Below are 20,487 nucleotides of genomic sequence, written 5' to 3'. Positions count from 1 at the left end.
GAGCCCAAGTGAGGGAACCATTAGTAAAGGAATGGAACCACTGAAGAGGAGGTTTAGCAAAGACTTAGCCAGGGCTAAAGCCTGAACAAGCAGCGTGAGAGCAGGGAAGTAAGCAGACATGTGGCTTAGGGGCCAATCATTCTTCTGTTACTAGTATGGGGGCCTCACAGCTCAGGGAGACCCCGGTCACAGGGAATTGGTAGAACACTCTCCAGGGTGGTGTTTCAATACAGAGCCTGCCATATCTCATCCAGGCATCAGGACACAGCTCTCCTCCTCTGGGCTGTGATTAAAGGTTCCTTTGGCCACCAAGGAAAAGAGAAAGGGTCACTGTCTCCTGAACTCAACCCTGGTTGCATTATCTGAGTCCCACTGTGGAGACTGGCTCCGGCAATGCCCTTCTTATGATCTTTAGGGGTCTCATTGAGCAGAGCTGAATGGCTGTGGGGGACTCGGCTTTCAAGATAAGAACACAAGGAGGCAGCCCTGAGGGCCAGGACATAAGACTTCAGGGTACACGGGCTCTGTGACCTGAGCCACCCAAGCCTAAAAAGCTTTCCTTGCTCCCAATAAACATCCTGAACAGTCTTCAGTGCGCAAAGTGTTCCCCCACCTCCCCACCAAAGCAGGCATGTGACACCCAGAGCTCTCTGCCATCAGAGTGGGGTCACAACAGATTGACCACGCTCAGCTGAATGCTTCCCGCTCCAGCTGGCTCTGCCTTCCTCTCCCATATCCTCCCAGCTTTTATTGGCCTTGAGACAGGAAGCTGTTTCTCTTCCGGCATAGCATCGCTCATGCCTTACCCTGGTCCTCATAGATTCCCCTCTCTTCTCAGTCTGTTCTGTCCCAAGTCCTCAGCCAGGTGGGCGATCCTGGGACTCAGAGGTAGGGCTTTGTTTCTCTCTCTGAATAGTGAGGAAGGCAGAAGGCAGGCCAACGATCTGTTGGGGGAGATGAGGGGCACACTCTTGTACACAGCCTGTGCGTGGGCAGGTAGGTGCTTGCCGGTGTCCTGTGTGGCGGGAGTCCTGGCAGTACCACAGTCTCACCTGGTGGAGGCCTAGCGCTTGCAGGTATACACCAGCTCCTGCTGTGCACACTGCTGGCACTCCACATGACAGCACCACTGCACCTGGCAGTGGCAAGAGAAAGCCACCATGCGGCTCTGGGTGTCGTAGCCTCGCCCACAGCACAGGCTGCTGCAGCTCGTGTCCCGAGAACACACCCTGCCTGCAGTGCCCGGAGAGTACTTGCTAGGCCGGCAGAAACTGGGAGAGTCTTCCATGTAGACCAGGTCCCCGGGGCGAGGCGCCAGGCCCTTGGCAGGCCCTCCTGGCTTAGCGGGTGCCCATAGCTCCAGACGGCCCAAAGCCTCGTTGGTGGCACTGGATACTTTGACAGCCGTGTCATAGCGTAGCTTCAGCACCTCGCCAGTCTCACGAAACGGGGAAAGCTGCTTCCAGCAGGTGCGCACGGCACAGGAGCCCGACACGCCGTGGCACTTACAGGTTGTTCTCAGGCCACTCTTCACAGCCTGCAGAGAAAGGCAGAATGGAGGCCTGTCAGTGCCCTCAGCCCGTCCAGCCATGCCTGTGCTGACAAGGAGTGACGGCGGAATGAAAGAGGCAGGAAGGTTCACGTGAAGGCCACAAATGGGACTAGTCACGGGGGCGACCTGAGACCCTTCCCCTAGGCAGTGCACTCCTGGGCAAAGGCAGTACAGGCCAGATCTCGGCCAACAGCGTCTCCACTGGCCCAGAGTTCTTGTGCGGTGTACAGCCAGCACAACTGAAAGCGCCAGGCCAGTGTTCTAATAGAACTGAAACTCTGGTCCCTTCCTGCCTTCTCACTCCCGTAGACCTAGAGAATCCTGGCTCTCAGTTCTCTCGTGCCTGTGTGACCTCAGTTAAGTCCTTCCCCTCTCTGGGCCTCCTCTCTCCTCTACTTACAAAATGGAGGAGGCCTGGTGGTTGTTTGTTGTTGCACTGGGGATTCCTTTCCTGTTTTATCGAGGTGTGATGCCACGAAGCCTGGGTCCACTATGATGCTGTCTAGGGGTTTATGCCCTTGGTGCCCAGCAATGTTCAGAGGAGGTTCACTGACAGGGGGCTGAAGTTCATCCTGGGACATATGTATGCTGAGGGTAGGCTGCTGGCCTCCCATGGATCTTGCACCTGCCTCTGCACCCTGCCTGGCATGGCACTCACCTTGATGCCCACATGGGTGTTGTGGGCATCGGCTCGGGCCCGGAGGTCCTTGCTTCCTCTCTTAGGGCCCAGGAAGTTGCTTAGGAACTTGGTGCTGTACTTCAGGTTGTCACCACACACGCCCCACTGCCAGGCCTGCCTGCTTTCCAGGCCTGGGGAGTCATCGCAGGTGCAACGCTCCATGCGCCCAGCACTACAGGCCCGGGCCAGCGCATGCGTGAGGGCAGCTGCAGACATTGCATACAGGAAGGCTGTTTCCTTGAAGCCTGTGCAGGAGGAGAGGAAGCTCAGAAGCCGTCTGCAGCTCTTTGAAGGTAGGAGTGGGGTGGGGTGGATGGTGGGTAGGGTGAGGGAGTGGGAACCTAAGGACACAGCGGTGTGAGGTCTTTCTGTTACCTGCCTTTTAGACTCAGGTCGAAAGCTGCCCCTTAAACGGCCTCCAGACTTACTCTGGAGCGTGTGCCAGGCTCTCAGAGGGCAGCAGAGCCGGGCTGCTAATCTCAGTAACTTATGCAAAAAGTGATGTGGGCACCTGGGCAGGACCAAGCTAAAGCTAAACAGTCATCCTGACGTCAAGTGCTTATGTGGCAAGCTGGACAGCCTGTTTCAATGGGTTTCTGAGCTGTCTAATGTCTCTCAAGGACAGAATGGGGGTCCTGTCTGACATCCACCCAGTACTGGAACAATTGTGCTCACACATTTGGAGGGGCCCCAAACATGCCTCCCCCAGTCCTCTGCTCTCAGGGTATCTGGGACACTGGTAAGACTTGAAAAGAAAGGGAAGTAGGCTGCTAGCTGCATCCCAGACCTCCCTGCCATGAGAGCCGCTGGCCTGGGGCAGGGGGCAGGGCTGTCCTCATGCATGAACATCACTGCATTTTTCTAGAACTCCCCCGCTGTGGATCCAAGCGAGGTGAGTGGCTCACACCTACAGGTCCAGCACTAGGGAGATTGAGACAGGATGATTGCTGAGCGTTTGGAACAAGTCACATAGTGAGTTCCAGGCCAGCCTGGGCTACAGAGCCCTAGTCTCCCAAAATGAATAACAACAAAAAGCATCTGTGTTTCTTCCACATGGCCATGGAGTCATACTGTGACCCATTTTCTCTTTCTAGAAGGTGCATTTTCCAAGGTTAACTGGATCACATTCAGCCTGTGCCTCTGGCCCCTTGCATAGTACCTGGCTCACTACGCGCTTCTGCGGATGCTCAGCAGATGGATGATGGGGCGGGAGGAGGATGAGGAGGAAGGGGGAATCAGGTGGGAAGGGGAGGGGGGAATGACACATCGACAGCTGTGATGAAGGGCGACAGATGAGAGTGTGGACAAAGGAATCCGCCCGACTTGCACATTTGGATCACTTAGTAGGTGGTTGGGACCACCCACCTCCTCTGTCGCCTCTTCCAGGAATGCTGTGTCCCTTCCTCTCTTGTGTTATCTTTGTTCCTCTGTCCCCCAAACCACTGACCTTCAGCAGACCTTACTAACTCCCTCAGGTCTCTTCTCACTTGGGACTGTGCCCAGGTAGTCAGCACAATAAGGCCTGGGCCTAACCGGCTCACCGCCCATAACCTCCTGCCAGACCTCTTTCTCCCTCCATTCATGCTGGCTTTCCCTGTCCTCCTCCTCCCTCCAAGTTCTCCCTGCCGTCCTCCCCACCTCTCTGGAGCAGGCCAGTCCTCCCCTCCAGGCTGCAGTTCCAACGCTCCTGCCTGAACTGGAACTGACATTCCAGCAGCCCCAGATGTGCCGCATCCCTCAGGGTCTCAGCCAGGCCAGGCTCCCTCCTGCAGAGCTGCTTCTGCCGCCGGGACAGCTTCAGCAGGTCACACTGCTTCAGGTGGGCACCAGCCTGTGCCGGGGCTGCTGCTGTGCCCAGGCCTGGGAAGGGTGTCAGGACATCACGTCCTGTCAGACTGGAGAGGGTGAAAAGGGAGATGGTAAGCTTGGGGTTCCTGCCTGTGGAGGGCAAAAGTTCACCCCACAGGGATGGAAAGAGGCTGTCTTCATTTGTTACCCCCTGGGATGGCATGCCGGTCCCATAGGGGTGATGCCCCCATCTTATAGAGTAGAAGACCAAGGTAGCAAGGATTGGTGTAGAACCACAAACCCAAGTTCTCTGGATTCTAGTCTGTTCTTGTCTCTCCTCGTTCAACTTGCCCGATTGGGAAAGGTACCCCGAGTTCCTGGACACACAGAGCCAGGCTGAGTGTGGTGCTGCATGCCTGCAATCCCTGCACTTGGGGATCTAAGACAGGAGGATGCTATGTGTGCAGGGCCAGCCTGGACTACACAGCAAGATCAGATTTCCAAGTCCTGCACTTGAGTGTTCTGTTTCTACAGCTTGGGAGCGGGGCCTGGAAAGCTGTACTTTTGCCACATCCCCTGGGTGGCTGCTGTGCTCAGGCAAGTATGGGAGATATGATGTGTGGCATTACTCACTTCCTGGAGGGGAATGCCACCTTGTTACCAGGGTTAAGTACAGGGTGTCTCCCTTTGCCCTGATGTGAAGGTGACATATAGCTTAGATGGTAGGCATGACCAGTTGGTGGCAAGCCATGATCCAGAATTAGGACCTTTCCATCCCCCTGAACCTCTCTCCCTATGACAAGGATAGATGTTCATTGTCCTCACCCTGGTGCATACCATGTGGGTGGAACACACATCATTTTCAGCCCTAAGCTAGAGAGAACAGCTCCCTTCTTCAAACGGTAGCCTCTCAGCCAGGGTAAGAGAGCAAAGGTGGGACCAGATGGGGGCTATCAACTTTTCCACTGGATGTGGCACTTGTCACCTTTGTTCGTGTGCCACTAACCAAGGTTAAGTCCTGTGGCCAAGCCCTGAGGAGTCAGAGAGGCCCTTATCCCACAGAGTCCAGGGCATTGCCTCTACTGCTGGAGTCGCCTGCCTCAGCCAGGCCATTTGGCCAGATGCCACAGCCTCTCTGTCTGCTCGAGAAATAGGGAGCCTCGCTGGAAGGTGGGGGTCCTGGCGAGGTCCCAGGTGCCCCTGTAGATTCCAAGTCTATCAGGTGTGCCCAACCCGGTGTGGAGCATATCTCCGAAACACTGAGCACAGACAGATGCTATCGGCTCCCCCAAGCCCAGCCTGTACCCGGCTCCCCTCCCAGACGCGGTGAGGGCAGGGGCCCGTTAAACATTAATCAGGCAGGGGGCAAATGGGTAAGTTTCCAGTCCACCAGGCCTATACCCAGACCCCTCCCTGCAGCCTGGCAGGAAACCCTCGGAGCTTGACCCTGGGCAGGCAAGAAGCAGAGCCTGAGGTCAGGTCCTGCTGGCGAGGCCCCACCTAGATTGATTTCCAGTGTGGAGGGAAGCTCCAGGGCTACAGGGAACACAGGTCATGTAGCCTTCAAAAGCTTCTCTTCTCCACACCAGGGGCTGGGTGAGGGATAGCTGGCTCACACAATTTGTGTTTCAGAAATTGGGACTTCACTTGAAGAAGCAGATTGACATACCAAAGAAGAAAATGGTAATGATGGGCATTTTGGCCAATGGGGCTACACATCCTTTAAAGCCTGTTTCGTATTCATTAAACAAAATAATAATAATAGAGGCTGGGAAGTGACTTAGTGAGTAACACTGTTTGCCTTGGAAGCATGAGGGCCTGAGTTCAAATCTCCTGGAACCCATGTAAAGCCAGACACAGTAGCAAGCATCTGTAATCCCAGTGTTCCTTACAGTGAAATGGGAAGTGAAGGCAGAATAGTATAGCCAGTTAGCACGGCACACACAGCAGCAAATAACAAAGAGACCCCGTCTCAAACACGGTGGAAGGCAAACCACGGCCCAAACCACCTCCATGATGCAGTACACATTTGCTCCCCTCCCCTACACACACCACAGAGTTAGTTCTGGTTGTCCTAGAACTCAGTCTCACTCGGAAAACCAGGCTGGCCTTGAACTCAGAGATCCGCCTGCCTCTGCCTCCCGATTGCTGGGATCAAAGGTGTGCACCACCACCGCCCTGAGCAAAAACATTTTTAATCTGGTCATGTTCCATAGTCATCCTAAACCACAGAACAAGTTGTAAGACCGGCATATAGCTCAGCTCTATGGTAAAGTGCTTACCTAGCATGAGCTATGTTTGATTATCAATATTTGAAAAATTAATTAAAAGAATAGATATTATTTTACCATTTTGATACTATTATATTCTATAGTATATAATACATTAAAATATTGCATTCATTATATTGTTGTGGTATTTATACATATACATGCCACTTTCTGAGTACCTAGTACTGAGGACTTCAAAATATTATGGACACATGATTGGGTTTTCTGCCACTCATTCCTTCTGTCTATCATGGTTGCCATATGGTCCCTGTCCATAACTGTGTTTCACATGACCAGGCTGGCCTTAAACTCAGTTGCTCTAGTCTACTGGTTGGATCAGTGATGAACTGATGACCCTGGATGAACCAATCAGCCTTTTCCCTGGGCATTTAGAATTTGGATAATGAGAGCACACTCTTGCTTTCTCTTCCTTTCCCCTTGCATTGCTGGGCCTGAGACCCAGAAAAGAAGCAGAGGAAGCTGAGCCGAGGAGAATGAAGAAACCAAGTGCTCTGAGTGTGGCAGAGGAGAGAGTACAAGGGAGGGTGCAGGAAATACCTCTGGCTTGGGCCCCAGAGTCTTCCCGAGGATCGCCTGCTCTTGCCTGACACGCTTACATTGGAGAGTCACGGCTGGGAGTTGCTTGTTCTCCTAAGGGCATTGTCCTTTGTTATCACATATTGTGCCTGGCTGTAGAATCAGAATTCTCCAGCTGCGTTTGTGGCCCTGAAAACACTCTCCTACTCAGCAACAGGCTCCTGCTCTTTTAATTTCATGCAATAGGCCCCAAGATTGATGGCTCCAGAAGCCCAGTATAAAGTCCGTTAACTTTATTAGCAGTAATGACACTTAGTAGCGATTAATGGTCAGGAAAGGCAGCCAAGCACACAGAGGCCTCGGGCCCCAGTCTAACCAGAGCTGTTCTCAGAAAGGGTTCCCCAGAATTTTCATGGGGTTCCCATGGGGCCTAGGAGGGTTCCTAGGACTTGGTGTCATCTTTATATGCTTTCTTTGTTACAGTTTGGAAAACAGTCCCTTTGAAGAAACAGCACTACCACAGCAAGTGGAGAATTTGGCTATTTCCTTACCAGGCCTAGTAAGGTCCCCTCTGCTCAACTGTCCCATGGCACCTGATGTGTGTTGTGTGATATTTTGATTGAATTATGACAATAAAATTTGCTTTGAGTCAGAGGGCAGAGCTAGTAACTAGCTGACCAAAATTAACCATAGAGGTTTTGGAGGACTGAGGACAGATAGGAGACAGAATCTCAGCCTTTTGGATGGAGGAACGGAAGAGATAGGAGGTCACTGATATCTTCTTCGCTGCTTCTCTAATCATTCAGGTTCTTACCCTGATATCTGACTTTCAGATTTTTATTGATAAAGAATAATTAGATAAACACACCAGACATGGAAGGTTCATCCAACCCACAAGAATTCTGAACACTCCAGATGATAGCCTTTTTAGGGCCAGCTGGTATGATATCTGGCACCTCAAGTTCAAGGACCCCACCTTCCAATCAGCCACATGTTAGTTGAGACACTCGGGAGAGAAACGGACAACCAAAGAAAGGAAGACTAAAGGGGTCTGCTCTGTGCCAATCAGAAACTCACACACAGGTCACCATGTCACCTGTGACCAGGATCAAGATGACAGAGGAGGCGGAGCTTATGGGCTTGCTAAGTAGCCTTTAGTACAGTGGGGACAGCAGTTCCTTAGGACTTCTGCCTGACTCCATGTCCTTGGGCCTCTGGGACCACAGCCTGTGCTCTGGCCCAACGAGGCTCCCACTCCTGTCTCCTAACGCCACCTCGACTCCTGACCTCTCTTTTTCCTTACAAAACAACAGCCTATGTGATCAGCCTTCTTCTCTTCATTGCCAGTGTGCTATGTCCCTTGGGTCCCAGCCTGGGTCCATGGTCCCCAGTACTCATGCTGGCGATAGATAAGAAGCCTAGAGGATGAGACAGCCTCTGGCTTTGACTCTTAGGTGAGACCCAACTGTTTCTATCCCCAAATCTCTGTCCACTGCTGGCCTTTCCTTTCCCAACCACAGGTCTGGTTAAAGCTGCCTTGTCATGATGTCCCCTCAGGAAGCAACGGAAAGCTACTCATGAACCCCAGGGGCCATTCAACACCACCCAAAAGAAGCAGAATACTAACCAATACTCCAATGTGGAGAACCCTAGGATCTCGTGTCCCCCAAACCATTCTGCCCTGAGTAGTCTGGTCCCAGACTTTCCTCTCATTCGAAGGTGACCTCAGGGATGTCATCCTTGGGCTTATTCCATTTCATAAGCAAGTATACACACTGGCAAGGCCCTGTGCCTCTGGGTACCTGGTCTATGAGATGAAGACAACTGCAGTCTCTGCTTCTCAGGATTGCTGATGAGATCATGCTAGCTAGTGTCTGGGGAGTTCCTAGAACGGTCCCCGGCACACAGTCAGCTCCAGGTAAGTATTCCGTTATTAAACACCAACTGCGTACATGGTGCTAAATATAAGGACACGGTCCTGCCTTCCAGAGGCCCACAACCTAGAGGGAATTTGGTTGGACTAAAGAGTCATCTAGACTTCCAACAGTCCAAGGACCCAGATAAAGAAGAAAGCTTTGAATCAGCCTGGCTGCCTGAGGAAGAAAAGGTAGCCGAGCAGCACTCTGTCTAGGTGACAGCCCGACCTTGTTCCGGTTCATCTTGCCAGCTGCAGTGGGAGGCAGAAACATTCCAGGCTAGGGAAGACAGCTGTTCTTCCAGCTGTTTCTTCTCCAGATGATCTGTAGGTTCCAGTAGAGGCTGTCCCAGCACGTGGGTGGCTAGGTGGGAGGGGGAGAGGCAGGTGATATCCATGGGATTAGATTAATGCTGGGGTATCTGGACTCCTGGCTGGAGGGACAAGGGGCTGAACCTGGTACCAGGGCCTGTGCCAAGTGCAGGCTGCTGCTAAGAAGCAGGAGAGCCTGAACTGCCTGGGGCCTTGGCCACAGCCCTGCAGAGCCCCGTGAGATGCTCCTGATAACGGCTTCCGCTGCAGGGCCGTTTGCATGGTCAGTGCTCCCTTTGTGCTTTCATCTTGAGCATCTTGGGGCCCCATCCTGGCTCTGTCTGAGCCTCCGCACACTCCCACACCCATGTGTACAGTCCCACACCTGTGCACACACTATGCCTCCTTCTCTCTCCTCTCCCCAGCAGGGGGCAGCTCCATGGGGGAAGTACCTGCCTGGACACTGGCCAGTCCTTCTTAAAAGAGTGTGTTCAACAGCCACCTCGGGCTTCTCACCCCAACTTTGCCACGCTCTCCTGGGCATCTTCATCTTTGGATCCTTTTCTCTGAGGCTCCTGGGGCAGCTTGCAAATACCCTCATGAAGACATCTGTACTTCAAAGCTTGATTTGATCGGTGGCTACTCTTCCTAGGCTACAGCTTTCTGGTCTTTCCTGCCGTGACATCTCATTCCTTCACTCACCAAGCATCCTTCGTGGAGGGCCCACCCACAGGCACAGGACCACTTGCTACATCTCTCCCTGGCTCCACGCCCTGCTCCCTCCAGAACTTTAACCTCACAGATCAGAAGCATAGCCCTAGGGGATGGAGCAGGCCACAGCCTCCTACCTGGTCCCTCCTCAGAGAGAAAGGAGCCTGGCCCAGCTGTGGGCTTTGTCTCCACATTTCCTGTCTCCCAGGCTGTGAGCTGAGTACGGCATTAGGGAGCTGCTGGAGGAGCTGAGTGGGCAGTGGCAGCCAGCCATACAGATAGCATTTTACATCCCTACAGTCTCCTGATTTAGAGCCGCGGGTTCAACATCTGCAGAGGAAACACTCCCACACCCTGTCCCTCCCTCTGCACAGGCTGAAGCTGGGATGGGACGTCTTTGTTCCTGGTGGGCATCATTCAGGTGGCAAAGTGGCCATAGAGGGTCCCCAAAGCCAGTCCTGTGCAGAGGGAGTCTTGACCTCTGAACATCTGGAATTACAAGAATCTACCAGGGGCTGGACACAACGACATCTGGACCAAAGGTTTTGCCCAGGTGACTCCTGGGAATTTTACAGAAGCTGATGGAAAAGGAAAGTCTGATGCCCGTGAAATTCACATAAGATTTATCATCCAGGGTAACCATGGCAGGGGTGGGCTGTGGGCCACATGTCCTGGAAGTTTTTGCCTAGTCATAAGAAGGTTTCTAGGAAGCAAAACCAGCCGGCCAGTTCCTGAGGTGCTGGATGTTTGGAAAGGGGCCTCTCAGTACTTTCCCCAAGCCTTCTGGATAGCTGGGAAGACTGGGAAATGGGACCTTGATTAGGGAGAGGAAGACTGTCCCTTTAAAAGGCATTTTCCTGGTCTGAAATTCAGTCTCAATTCAGTCTCCTCAGCTGCAAGTCAGAATAAGGCTTCAGTAGAAGGGGCCTGTCTCTTCAGATTAAAGTAGGAGAGCACAGCACCAGAGCTTCAGGACTAAGCTTTGTAGGGAGAGAGAAAGAGAGAGAGAATAAATTCAGTCTTTAGCTTAGCTCTGAAGACAAGCCCCCCCCCCCCCAGTTTCTTGGGTACACAGGCCCCAAGTAACTCTGGGAAGAGCAGCATCAGCGATACAAAGGGTGGGTGCTGTGCAGGGGTGGGGACAAGGAGTACATCCTCTTCCCCCAGCTCCACTCTAACTGTGGGATCCTGTCTCCTAGGCTGAGGGACTCAGCTAGGGGATGTTGACCAGCTCACTAGCCTGGCAAGTCCCAGAGTGTTCCCTGATTCTGAAAGGCACCCTCTCCCCACAGGTAGAGATCCATGCCCGCGCATGCTCACTCTGGGTCAACAATAGTCCGTGGTCTGTTGGCAAGGGCTCAGGTAGAGCTGTCACTTTCCTCCTGTGGGTACAGGGATGGCTACAGATACTACCCTCTTCCCTCTTCTCCAAGGAGAGGGCACCCCACGCCTGGCCAGATAGCCACCTCTAAATACTCAAGCAGAGCAAGAGTAGCCCAGGGCAGCCTGGAGAGTTGGGGGAGTTCAAGATGCTCTCTTGGGAGTAGAGCAGGACCCCAAGAGCTTCCCACCTTGGCTCGTGCTGACCCCAGCAGGGCTGAAGCAGAGGGCTGCTCCCCTCAGGCCAGGCTGGGATAGCCTCTTGCCATCCTCCTACCAAGTCTATCTCGGTCCAGCCCATACACCCCTTTCCATGCTGCCACTCCTGCCAGCAAGGTCTTTTCCTGGGTTCAAAGCCTTCGTGTCCCCTAGAAACATTTCTAGCCACTGCTTTTGAAAACACTTAAGTCAATAATGCAGGAAGTGAGAGAGGTGACTCTGGGGCACTGGGTGGCACCCAGGCCTTCTCCAGGAAGTCCTTGTCTGACAGTCCCTTCTCCCCATCTTTGTCTTTTGCCACCTTCACACATCTGATGCCTTCTGTTCTACATGGTTGGCTGCGTCATTTCTCCAAGTCGTAGGTGAACTCTTTGGTGGAGGCTGGCATGATTTCTTGGAACCTTAGTGGGTACCCCTAGCTCACCCCCCCCCCGGAGAGATGCTCCTCAGATGCCTGCTGGCTATATCAGCCCCTGCTGTTCAGTGTAGTTCCTTCTCCTCCTCAGTTTCCCTAGGACTCACTCTGATGACTTCCCCCATAGTATTGCTCACAGGCTGCAGGGCCACCCTCTCCAAACAAATGCAAATCTCTAGGGAAGATATTAGGAAGGGGCAGGGCTCTGCAAGAGCCTGTCTGTCGCCATACCCTCCCCCATGCTCACCATGATTATTTCTGTACCCTCTTCCCAATCAGACTTCAGGATCATCTGGTTCTAGCCACTCAGACCCTGTAACATCTCAGAGAGCTAGGCCAGGTCCCTCTGAACTTCAGATCCTGGGGTTGGGATATGCTTGAGCTCCCTCCTAAACCTGCCAAGGACCAGCCGTGAAAATGACCCATGTCTCTTTAAATGCAGCTTGCACAACCTCTTATGGTGACTTTATCAGTAATCCAAACTCCGGAAGGCTCAGTGAACCCCAGGCTTTGGCACAATCGGGACGAACTTGCCCACTCAGAGTTCAAACCAAAAAGTGTTATGGTCTTTGTTTATCCCAACCTATTAATGTTCTCCATGAAAATTAACCAAGCGTCTGTCTCTAGGTGCTGTGTTCTGTGACAGCAAATACACCATATGACCTCTCTAAGCCCAGAGGCAGTTTGGATTGCAAACCATACCTGTCCTGGGAGCTATTGTGATGTCAAAACAGACCCTCTCTTCTTGCCCTACTAAGTCTATCCTGGCTCCTTCAGTCTTCATCTCTCTAATGAAGGGTCCCAGAGAGAGGCAATCACCTGACCTAAGAGCTCACCCTTCTCCAGTCCATCCCTGCTACTCATGAAATGCCCAGAGTGGCCGACTCCAGGAGCTTGAGTGGCATCCCCTCTCCCCTTATTCACATCCCGTGCTGACAGAGGGAGGTCAGGGAATGGCACAGGCGTGTGTGAAGTGCAAGGAGCCAAGGATCTGCAAAAGAGAACTTGCAGTGGGCATAGAAGGGGCACAAGGAAAGGGGAGGACCAGCAAGAGAAAATGAATATTGTCCACCTAGACATTCACCACAGGACAGGGGTGACATCAAAGGCTATAAGGACAGGACCCAGCTAACAACAGGACCCTAAGACAGCTCTGGGCACAGGGAGCTTGAGAAAACTAGAGAAGTGAGCACAGGAAAACTTGGATAATAAGAGTTGAGGACACGCCATGCAGGACACACTGCATATATGAAAATAAAAGACTCAGCAGCAGTGGGCCCCAGCTGCCGGGTACAGACAGACCCGGTGGAGCGGGTAGAACAAGGCAGGAGCAAAGAGGTCACTCAGAATTCTCACAAACCAGGTAGAGTTCAATCTTGGCAAGCTAGCGACTCGCTGTGCGACTCTGGGCGAGTCCTTGGTCTGTGTACGCTTTCTCCAGTTGGCGGTATAAGACAACAACGTGTCAGCACCAGCCTCCTGGGGTATCACAATGACTAAGTGACATCTTGCACAGAAAGTGGCGAGCTTGGGAAAATTCGCTTTGCTCCCAGTTATAGGACAGTTGGGAGAAAGATGCAAACAGGAAGGAACAGATGTGCCCAGAAACATTCCTTAGCAGGATGTGAGGCAGTCCATAGCCTTGTCGTATGCTTTCTGTAAGGTATGGGGTGGAGGTGACATTTCAATACTTTATGTGCATGTCTGAAGGTAGGCATCGCAGGGGAATGGAACCCGGGGTCTTGCCTATGCTCTTGACAAATGCTCTACCACTGAGCCACACCATTATCCCTCACAACAACCCTGAGAGAGAAAGATTAGCCTATTTTCTGTCCTGATGTCAAAATGGCTGACTTGTCCTGTGTCATTTAGTAAGTCTCAGTGGAGGATTTGAACTCTGATCTGTGTGGCTCAGAGTCCAGTCACCCTGGCTGGCCTAGAACTAACTATGCATACCAAACTGGCCTTGAACTCACAGAGATCTGTCTGTTTCTGCCTCCCAAATACTGAGAGCAAAGGTGTGTACCACCACATCCAGATAGCCCAGTGCCTCTTACATTAGAGTGGCGGTCCTCAGCCTTCCTCATGCTGTGACCCTTGTTCCTCATACTGTGGTGACCCCCAACCATAAAATTATCTTCATTGCTACTTCATAACTCTAATTTTGTTACTGTTATGAACTGTAATGTAAATGTCTGTTTTTCTGATGGTCTTAGTGACCCTTTGAAGAGTTCATCCACAAAGGGGCTGTGCTCCACAGGCTGAGAGACACTGTACTGGAGCCTGGCTTTGGTTATTCTCATCCTGCTCGGTTGCTACCAGCATAGGAGGAGCCCTTAGTTGATGATTTGGCACATTTCCTGAGACCAGCCAACTCCCAAAGGCACTAATATCTCATGCTTAGATGATTCCAGCAGGAGAGGATGCATGCTCAGCCTCCCTTCCCCCAGTCCACTTCTCTCAGGAAAGCTACCACCATTCGCTGAGGTGACTGGTTTGACCCAGAGCTCGAGGCTAAAGCACTTGCCTTCGGCGATCACACAATGATTGCTATCAGGGAGCCTGCCTCTAGTCCATCACTCCACAGCTGCAGGGTTTCCTTTACTTTTCCCCTCTTGCCCTGTCATACTCAGGACTCGGTTCCCATTTCTAAAAGTATGGGAGGGGAATCAAATGAAAACTGATGCTATCTAATTATGGAAGAAACTTTGACATTATCTGTGAGACCTAAGCCAGGTGTGGTGGTGCAGGCCTACAGTGCCAGCATTCGGGAATAGGGGGATAAGGAGTAAAGGAACAGGATTTTAACACCAAGTTTAGGAATATCATGATTTTGGAGCCAGTCTAGGCTCCTGACACCCCCCACCTTAACTCCATGTCCCTGTACCCCACACAAAGAATGTTGCAAGAGAGCTATACAGTGGGAACTACAAAATAGCTCTGAGGGCAATTTACAAAGCCCCACGTAGACAGACATGGGTTGTCGAGGAAGCAGCCTACTCCATCTTCTGTGACTTGGTTTCTAGATTCAGTCCAGTCACAGTCAGACTCCCAGCAGGCTTTTGTGCGGAAGCTGACAAGCTGATGCTAAAGTCTACGTGGAAACACAAAGGTCCTGGGCAGCCAGAGCAACCGAAGGCATTTGTGGTGTTTTGTCTCTGACTTACTCTAAGGCTCTGTGCGGGAAGCAGTGTACCTGGGTCTCTACTTCCCATCATGCATCCAAATTCACAGACTTACGTGTGAATGTGGAATCTGCTGAGCATCCAGAAGAAGACATGGGGGGGAAAGACATACAAGAAAAAGTGGATAGTGCGTGGAATGTCATCAAAATTCAAAATCTATGTATGTCCTGACCCCCCCCCCCCCTTTCTTTTTCTGGGGATCGAACATAGGGATTCTCATATCCTAGGCAAGTGCTCTAACACTAAGCTAGATCCCAGTTCTCTTTTTGAGACAGGGTCTCACTAAGTTGTTCCGTCAGGCCTTGAAATTGTGTGTCTGCTGCATTAGCCTGAGCAGCAGGAATCACAAGCCTATCCCCCTAACCCTACCTCAAACGTCTGCTCTTTAGAAGTATCGAACCAAAATCAGGTAAAATATTGCCATACTTTTTGACAAAGGACTTGTGTCCAAATAAGTAAAGAAAGCCTAGAGTTGATTAATAGAAAGACAACCTCCCCCAGAGAAGATATTCTAATAACCATATGAAAAAAATGTGCAACACATCATTCACCAATGGGACAATACAAATTAGAGCCACAATGAGATACCACTACACACCTAATAAAACAGCAACAATTAAGGTAGAAGAAGGCTAGCCGCATGCAGCAACTGGAATGCTCAGACATTCCTGTGTAAATGGCATAGCCACGTTGGAAACCGTTTGGCCATTCCCTATAAATTAAACCGACACCCAGAGGGTGACCCAACAATTCAGTCCCCCAGACAGTTACCGAAGAGACATGGAAATATATGTCCACAAAAGAGGTGTTCATGGGTGCTCACACCAGCTTTTTTGGGAACAGTTGAAAACTAGAACTAACTCAGATGTTCATTAATTATGGAATCAAAAAACTGTGGTATATCCAAATAATAGAATACTACTCAAGAGCCAGGTGGTGGTGGCGCACGCCTTTAATCCCAGCATTCAGGAGGCAGAGGCAGGCAGATCTTTGCGAGTTCAAGGCCAGCCTGGTTTACAGAAGTGAGTTCTGGGACAGCCAGGGCTACACAGAGAAACCATGTCTTGAAAAAGAAAACAAAACAAAAAGAATGCTACTCGGGAATAAAGAGGAAAGAGCTACTGAAATATGTAGCAACAAAGATAAATCTCAATAAACAGTATCTACAAATGTATAATAATCATGGTCAACTCAAAGAAATTATAAAGGTGTATCCGTTTGAAAGACCTAGATAGTGTTCTTAAAATGAATGTGGTATATTACATGTAACAAGAACTTGGGGAAAATACAGGTGATGTTTTGTTTCTTCCATGAACTCACAAGGACAGCACCTGAACAGTCATACAGAGAAAAAGCCTGGTGAGCTGGCCCACTGCTGGCCAGTCATCTGGGCTCTCCCAGGGTGCTGTGACCACAGAGAGTAGGCCAGAGCTCAGAGGCCAAGTCTGTCCTGACTCTGAGATATCTGTGATGTGTCATTTGATCAAGTCTCTTGTCTACAGAGTCCTTAACACCTGGAGCTCCCACGTCTCCTCACCCTGGAAGTTCAGGGATTCCTAATGGTGTTGTGACTTAGCCTGGATGGACAGACAGGCACAGTTTATGTGATGGTCTCTGCACACGCTACATCCTATCACCCAATTCAGTCCTGAAATCCCCCCAGGAGCTTTATCATAGACATTGCTCCAGTGTGTATACATCTACAGAGGGCCAGAGGGATGGACCACCATGGGTATCAACCTGATGATGCTGTCTCTCTTTGAGATAAGATCTTCCACTGGGCTGGAGCTCATCAATTTGGCTAGATTAACTACTCAGTATGTCCCAGGGATCCTCCTGTCTCAGCCGCCCCAGCGCTGAGACATGCCACCACATGTAACTTTTTTACATGCATGCTGGGGATCTGAACTCAGGCTTTCATGCTTGTGAGGCAAGCGCTTTACAGATGAGCCATCTCCCGGCCCTGTAGATGCAGCTTTCTAAAACACAGTTGACTTCAGCAGTCCTTTGCAAGTGTGTGGCCTCTGTACTGGTGGAGTTCCTTTCTTCTCTAGGGACAGACAGAAGAGGCTGCGAAAGCACAAGCCTTCGAGTCCCAGTCTGAATCCCAGCCTTGCCTGCTACTGACTGTGACTCTAGGCAAATGTTTTAACTTTCTGGGCTATCACTGATACTAACGCCCATCTTCAAGGCAGGTGTCCAGCTTGGGCGATGAAGGTCCAACAGGGCCCCTTCTAGGCACTGAGTACTCAGTGCAGGCTTGTCCTTGGCATTCCAGCCACCTCCTGTCCTACTGCTCTGTTTTGAGAGTCCACCTGACGGGTTAGAAGGCCATGGAACCCTGTTTGTACCACTTTGAGGAATGTGTGGCCTCTCCCACTATGGCCGAGAGGGTCTGAGAAAATTCATCATGCAGGAGAGGGAGGCCACTTTCCAACGCCCAACCTCTGCAGATGCTGTGCACTTGGAACATCACACAACGATGACAGCTTATGAGACTGTTCCCTATACAAGACAAAGAACCAACGTGAGGCAGGGCCTGGTTTCTATCCTGTCCCTAATTGGCTGTGTGACACCAGGCGACTTCTCTGGACTTTCCGTTTTCTACCTGTCCAGAAATTGCTTTGAGGGTCCTATGAGAGTAGGGGCTTGGTGCAAAAATAATTTATAGACTTCTCCTTGGCTTTGTTACGTCACTATTGCCACCACTGAAGCGGGCTACAGGCAGCAAAAACGCCACTGCTTGCTCCCTGTGGCTTGGGAGGGGGACACCTGATCTGAAAAATGGGGATAACAGGTGACATTTTTGAAGCAGGGGGTTGGTCACTCCTCACTCTGAAGTCTTTGGCTGCGAAGACCCCTAAACGACTGGGACCAAAATTGCTGTCACCTGCTCTCCTCATCGCTGAGCCTCCTTTCATCGGGAAATAAAAGACGGTATTTCATGTTATACTTAGAAATGAGGCTTCAAAGACGACTGACCTAAGGACAGATAGGCTCATTGCTCCACGGTCTCCCTAGAGTGTGGATGACAGACACCAAAGGAGCAAACGCTGACGGGAAGCTAGGAAACCCGGTCCGACTAAGTCACAAGAGAGTCTGCCCCCCCCCCCCCAACCAAATGGGGCCTACCCATTCCCCAGGCCCAAACATTTGACAGCATGAGGCTTGCGTGTGCCTTTTCAGTTCTCCCAAGGAGGGGTTCGAATACTCACCCCCTCAGTCTGGCTCTAGACATAACTAACCATCTCTCCTCTTATTTTCAAGGCTGCCCCCAAATTTGTTCCCTTTCAAAACACCAGCTACGGTGGCCCAGGCCTCTTGGGACCCCCTCTCCTCCTACCTTCTCTGACCTTCACTCCTGCCTCCAACCAAAAACCCAAGGAAACAAAAGGGTCATGGAAATGGTTGCTGTCACTTCCTCCTCTATCCCTCAGAGACTGCCAGGTCTCGGATACCTGGAACCCTCTTGGTTTCCTATACCAGCATCCTCAATAGCATTAGTTGGATGTTTATTGCATGCTAGCCACTATCCTATGAACTGCATAAGCGCTAAACCAGGCACTGTTATCCACATTCTACAGACCAGGTACTAAGGAGCAGAGTCGTTAAGCGAGGCAGTCAGTGGCACAGAACCCTGAAAGTGGCAGGATCGAACTCAGAGCTTGAGTCCTCTCCCTTCCGTCATGCCCACTGAGGGATGTTCTTTCCGGCTCAACCGACACCTGCTGCTCTGGGGGTGGGTCAAAAGGAGATACTGAGTCCCCAGCAACTGGGCAGTCTTCTCTGGTCATCATTAACTAGGTTCTGCACTAGGGTTGGGATGGAAAATCCCTCCCCATGTATTTCAGGGGAGGTTGTCGCTTATAGCCCAGGCACATTTTAGCCAAGGGTCGTGACCTGGAAATTAACCTGCGGTCCCTATTCCAGTCTGTGAGGTTGCCCCTAGACCCTCACATGCCCTCTGTGGTGGCTTCCTGAGAGCAGCCTCGGGCCTGTTGCTTGCTGTGCTCAGACTACGAGCCTTGTCTGACAAGGGGTGAAGCAGTCAGAAAAAAAAAAAAAAAAAGCCAAGTTTAAAATTAAGTATTTGGAACCTGCTTTAGGTGGAGGTCAGGAAGGTAATTTTAAAATCCATGATCCCTGCCATCACCACCAGCTCAGCCCTCACCAAGTATCTACAATTCAGCTTCAGGGAAGACATTTGCAGACAAATGCCATTTTACTTCTTCCTTCCGACCATCTCCCTCAGGTTCCCGCCCCACTTCCCAGTTGTTACCACAAACTGTAATCATTTTCTTAGCCATGTACACCCCTAAATGAGCCTCTTTCCCTCTCTTTGCAATGAACCCTCGAATTCACGTCCCCACTCCTGCTTGGGGTTTAATTTGATCGCATTTTCTTAGAGAACTGTCCTGCAGTCCCGGGATCTCCCACTTCCTTGGATCAGCAAAACTCTCAGCGCCCACTCCTCCCCCCCCCGCCCCTACCCACCAATCCCTCCACCCAGCCAGGTGTTCAGGTCCCAGATCTGCGGGGAGAAAGTGAAGGATACAGAAATCTCAGGCTAGGAGTGTGGCTGGACCGAGCCCAGGATGGGGACAGACGGGGCACAGAGAAAGTATCCGAAGAGGACACGGGAGCCCGAGCCCACACTTGGACCGGCAGGGACAGGGCGTGCTGGGGGTATCAGGCCAGGATTCCAGGCGCGAGCAGGCTTAGGCTGGAGTCTGACAACCGCCAGGCTGAGAAACCGGGTGGGGCAGGGGACCCAGACTTGAATTCGGGAAAGGGAGGTGAAGTCTAAGCTCAGAGAGCCAGGGATAGAGATCGGGGCGCAAAGTGCGCCCGCAAGACGATCGGGGTCCTGTCTGGGCAAAGGGCTGAGTTGGGGCCTCGCAGGGATTGGAGCCCGGACCAGGCACGCGGAGAGCGGGGATGCGACGGGCACTGACCCGAAGTAGGCGGCGGCGGTGGCGGCGGGCAGCGCCAGCAGGCAGAGAGCGGCCAGGACCAGCGCGGGCGCGGGGCGCATGTTGCCGATTGCGGGCGCACTCTTGCATCTCCTCGCGCCACTGGGCGCTCGCGGCGCCGCCACCAGCCGCCCGTGGGGCTTTAAACCCGGGTGGGGCGGAGCGCAAGCCTCCCGGAGAGTGAGCGGCGTGGCCGGCGAGCCCCCTCCCTGCCCCATTGGCCCCGCCGCGCTCGGCCCGCCTCATTGTGGGAGGGGCCAGTGCCAGGCCCCGCCCCGCCCCAGGTGAGCTCTCACCTGGAGTCGCGCCCAATCTAGGACAGAGGGCAGGATGGTGCAGGACCCAGGGCCCCGGAAAAGCAGAAATAGAGGGTTTGGGGTCAAGGAGATGTTGCCTCTCTTGAGGGGGATGCAGGGGCACGTGAGCTCTGTTCGGAGCTGAATAGTGAAAAAAGGGCGACTCGCCTGGGCTCTACCGCAAAACCTCGTGGTCGTGGTTGCCCTGCTGGGCGGGTTCAGCTTTCTCTGCACAGGGATTTAGAAGGCTGTGAG

The 20,487-nt window shown here is 52.1% G+C and overlaps 1 protein-coding gene across 1 annotated transcript; it reads right to left on the bottom strand.

Annotated features, from left to right (window-relative positions):
- Positions 1-223: 223 nt before the first annotated feature.
- Wnt9b (Wnt family member 9B) lies at positions 224-20,182 on the bottom strand. Its single transcript, XM_057773988.1, has 4 exons — positions 19,882-20,182; positions 3,870-4,169; positions 2,211-2,476; positions 224-1,537 (listed from the first exon to the last, which is right to left on the bottom strand). Exons 1-4 carry the CDS (start codon positions 20,180-20,182, stop codon positions 1,064-1,066), a joined length of 1,341 nt encoding a protein of 446 aa, XP_057629971.1. The 3' UTR covers positions 224-1,063.
- Positions 20,183-20,487: the final 305 nt, after the last annotated feature.

The sequence above is a fragment of the Chionomys nivalis genome, chromosome 7, assembly GCF_950005125.1.
Source record: "Chionomys nivalis chromosome 7, mChiNiv1.1, whole genome shotgun sequence".
Lineage (NCBI taxonomy): Eukaryota > Metazoa > Chordata > Mammalia > Rodentia > Cricetidae > Chionomys > Chionomys nivalis.
This window is presented reverse-complemented; position numbering and strand designations above follow the sequence as displayed.

Bases quoted from the DNA above. Each gene is read 5' to 3' on its own strand.
- Wnt9b (XM_057773988.1), bottom strand. From the start codon at position 20,182: ATGAGGCGGGCCGAGCGCGGCGGGGCCAATGGGGCAGGGAGGGGGCTC. The intron at 4,170-19,881 runs GTCCGGGCTCCA...TGCCCTCCACAG, and splicing joins CCCCGCTCTCCGCGTGCCTG to GCAGGAACCCCAAGCTTACC. The intron at 2,477-3,869 runs GTGGGGAGGACG...CCTCCTGCACAG, and splicing joins GACTGGCCTGCTCCAGAGAG to GCTTCAAGGAAACAGCCTTC.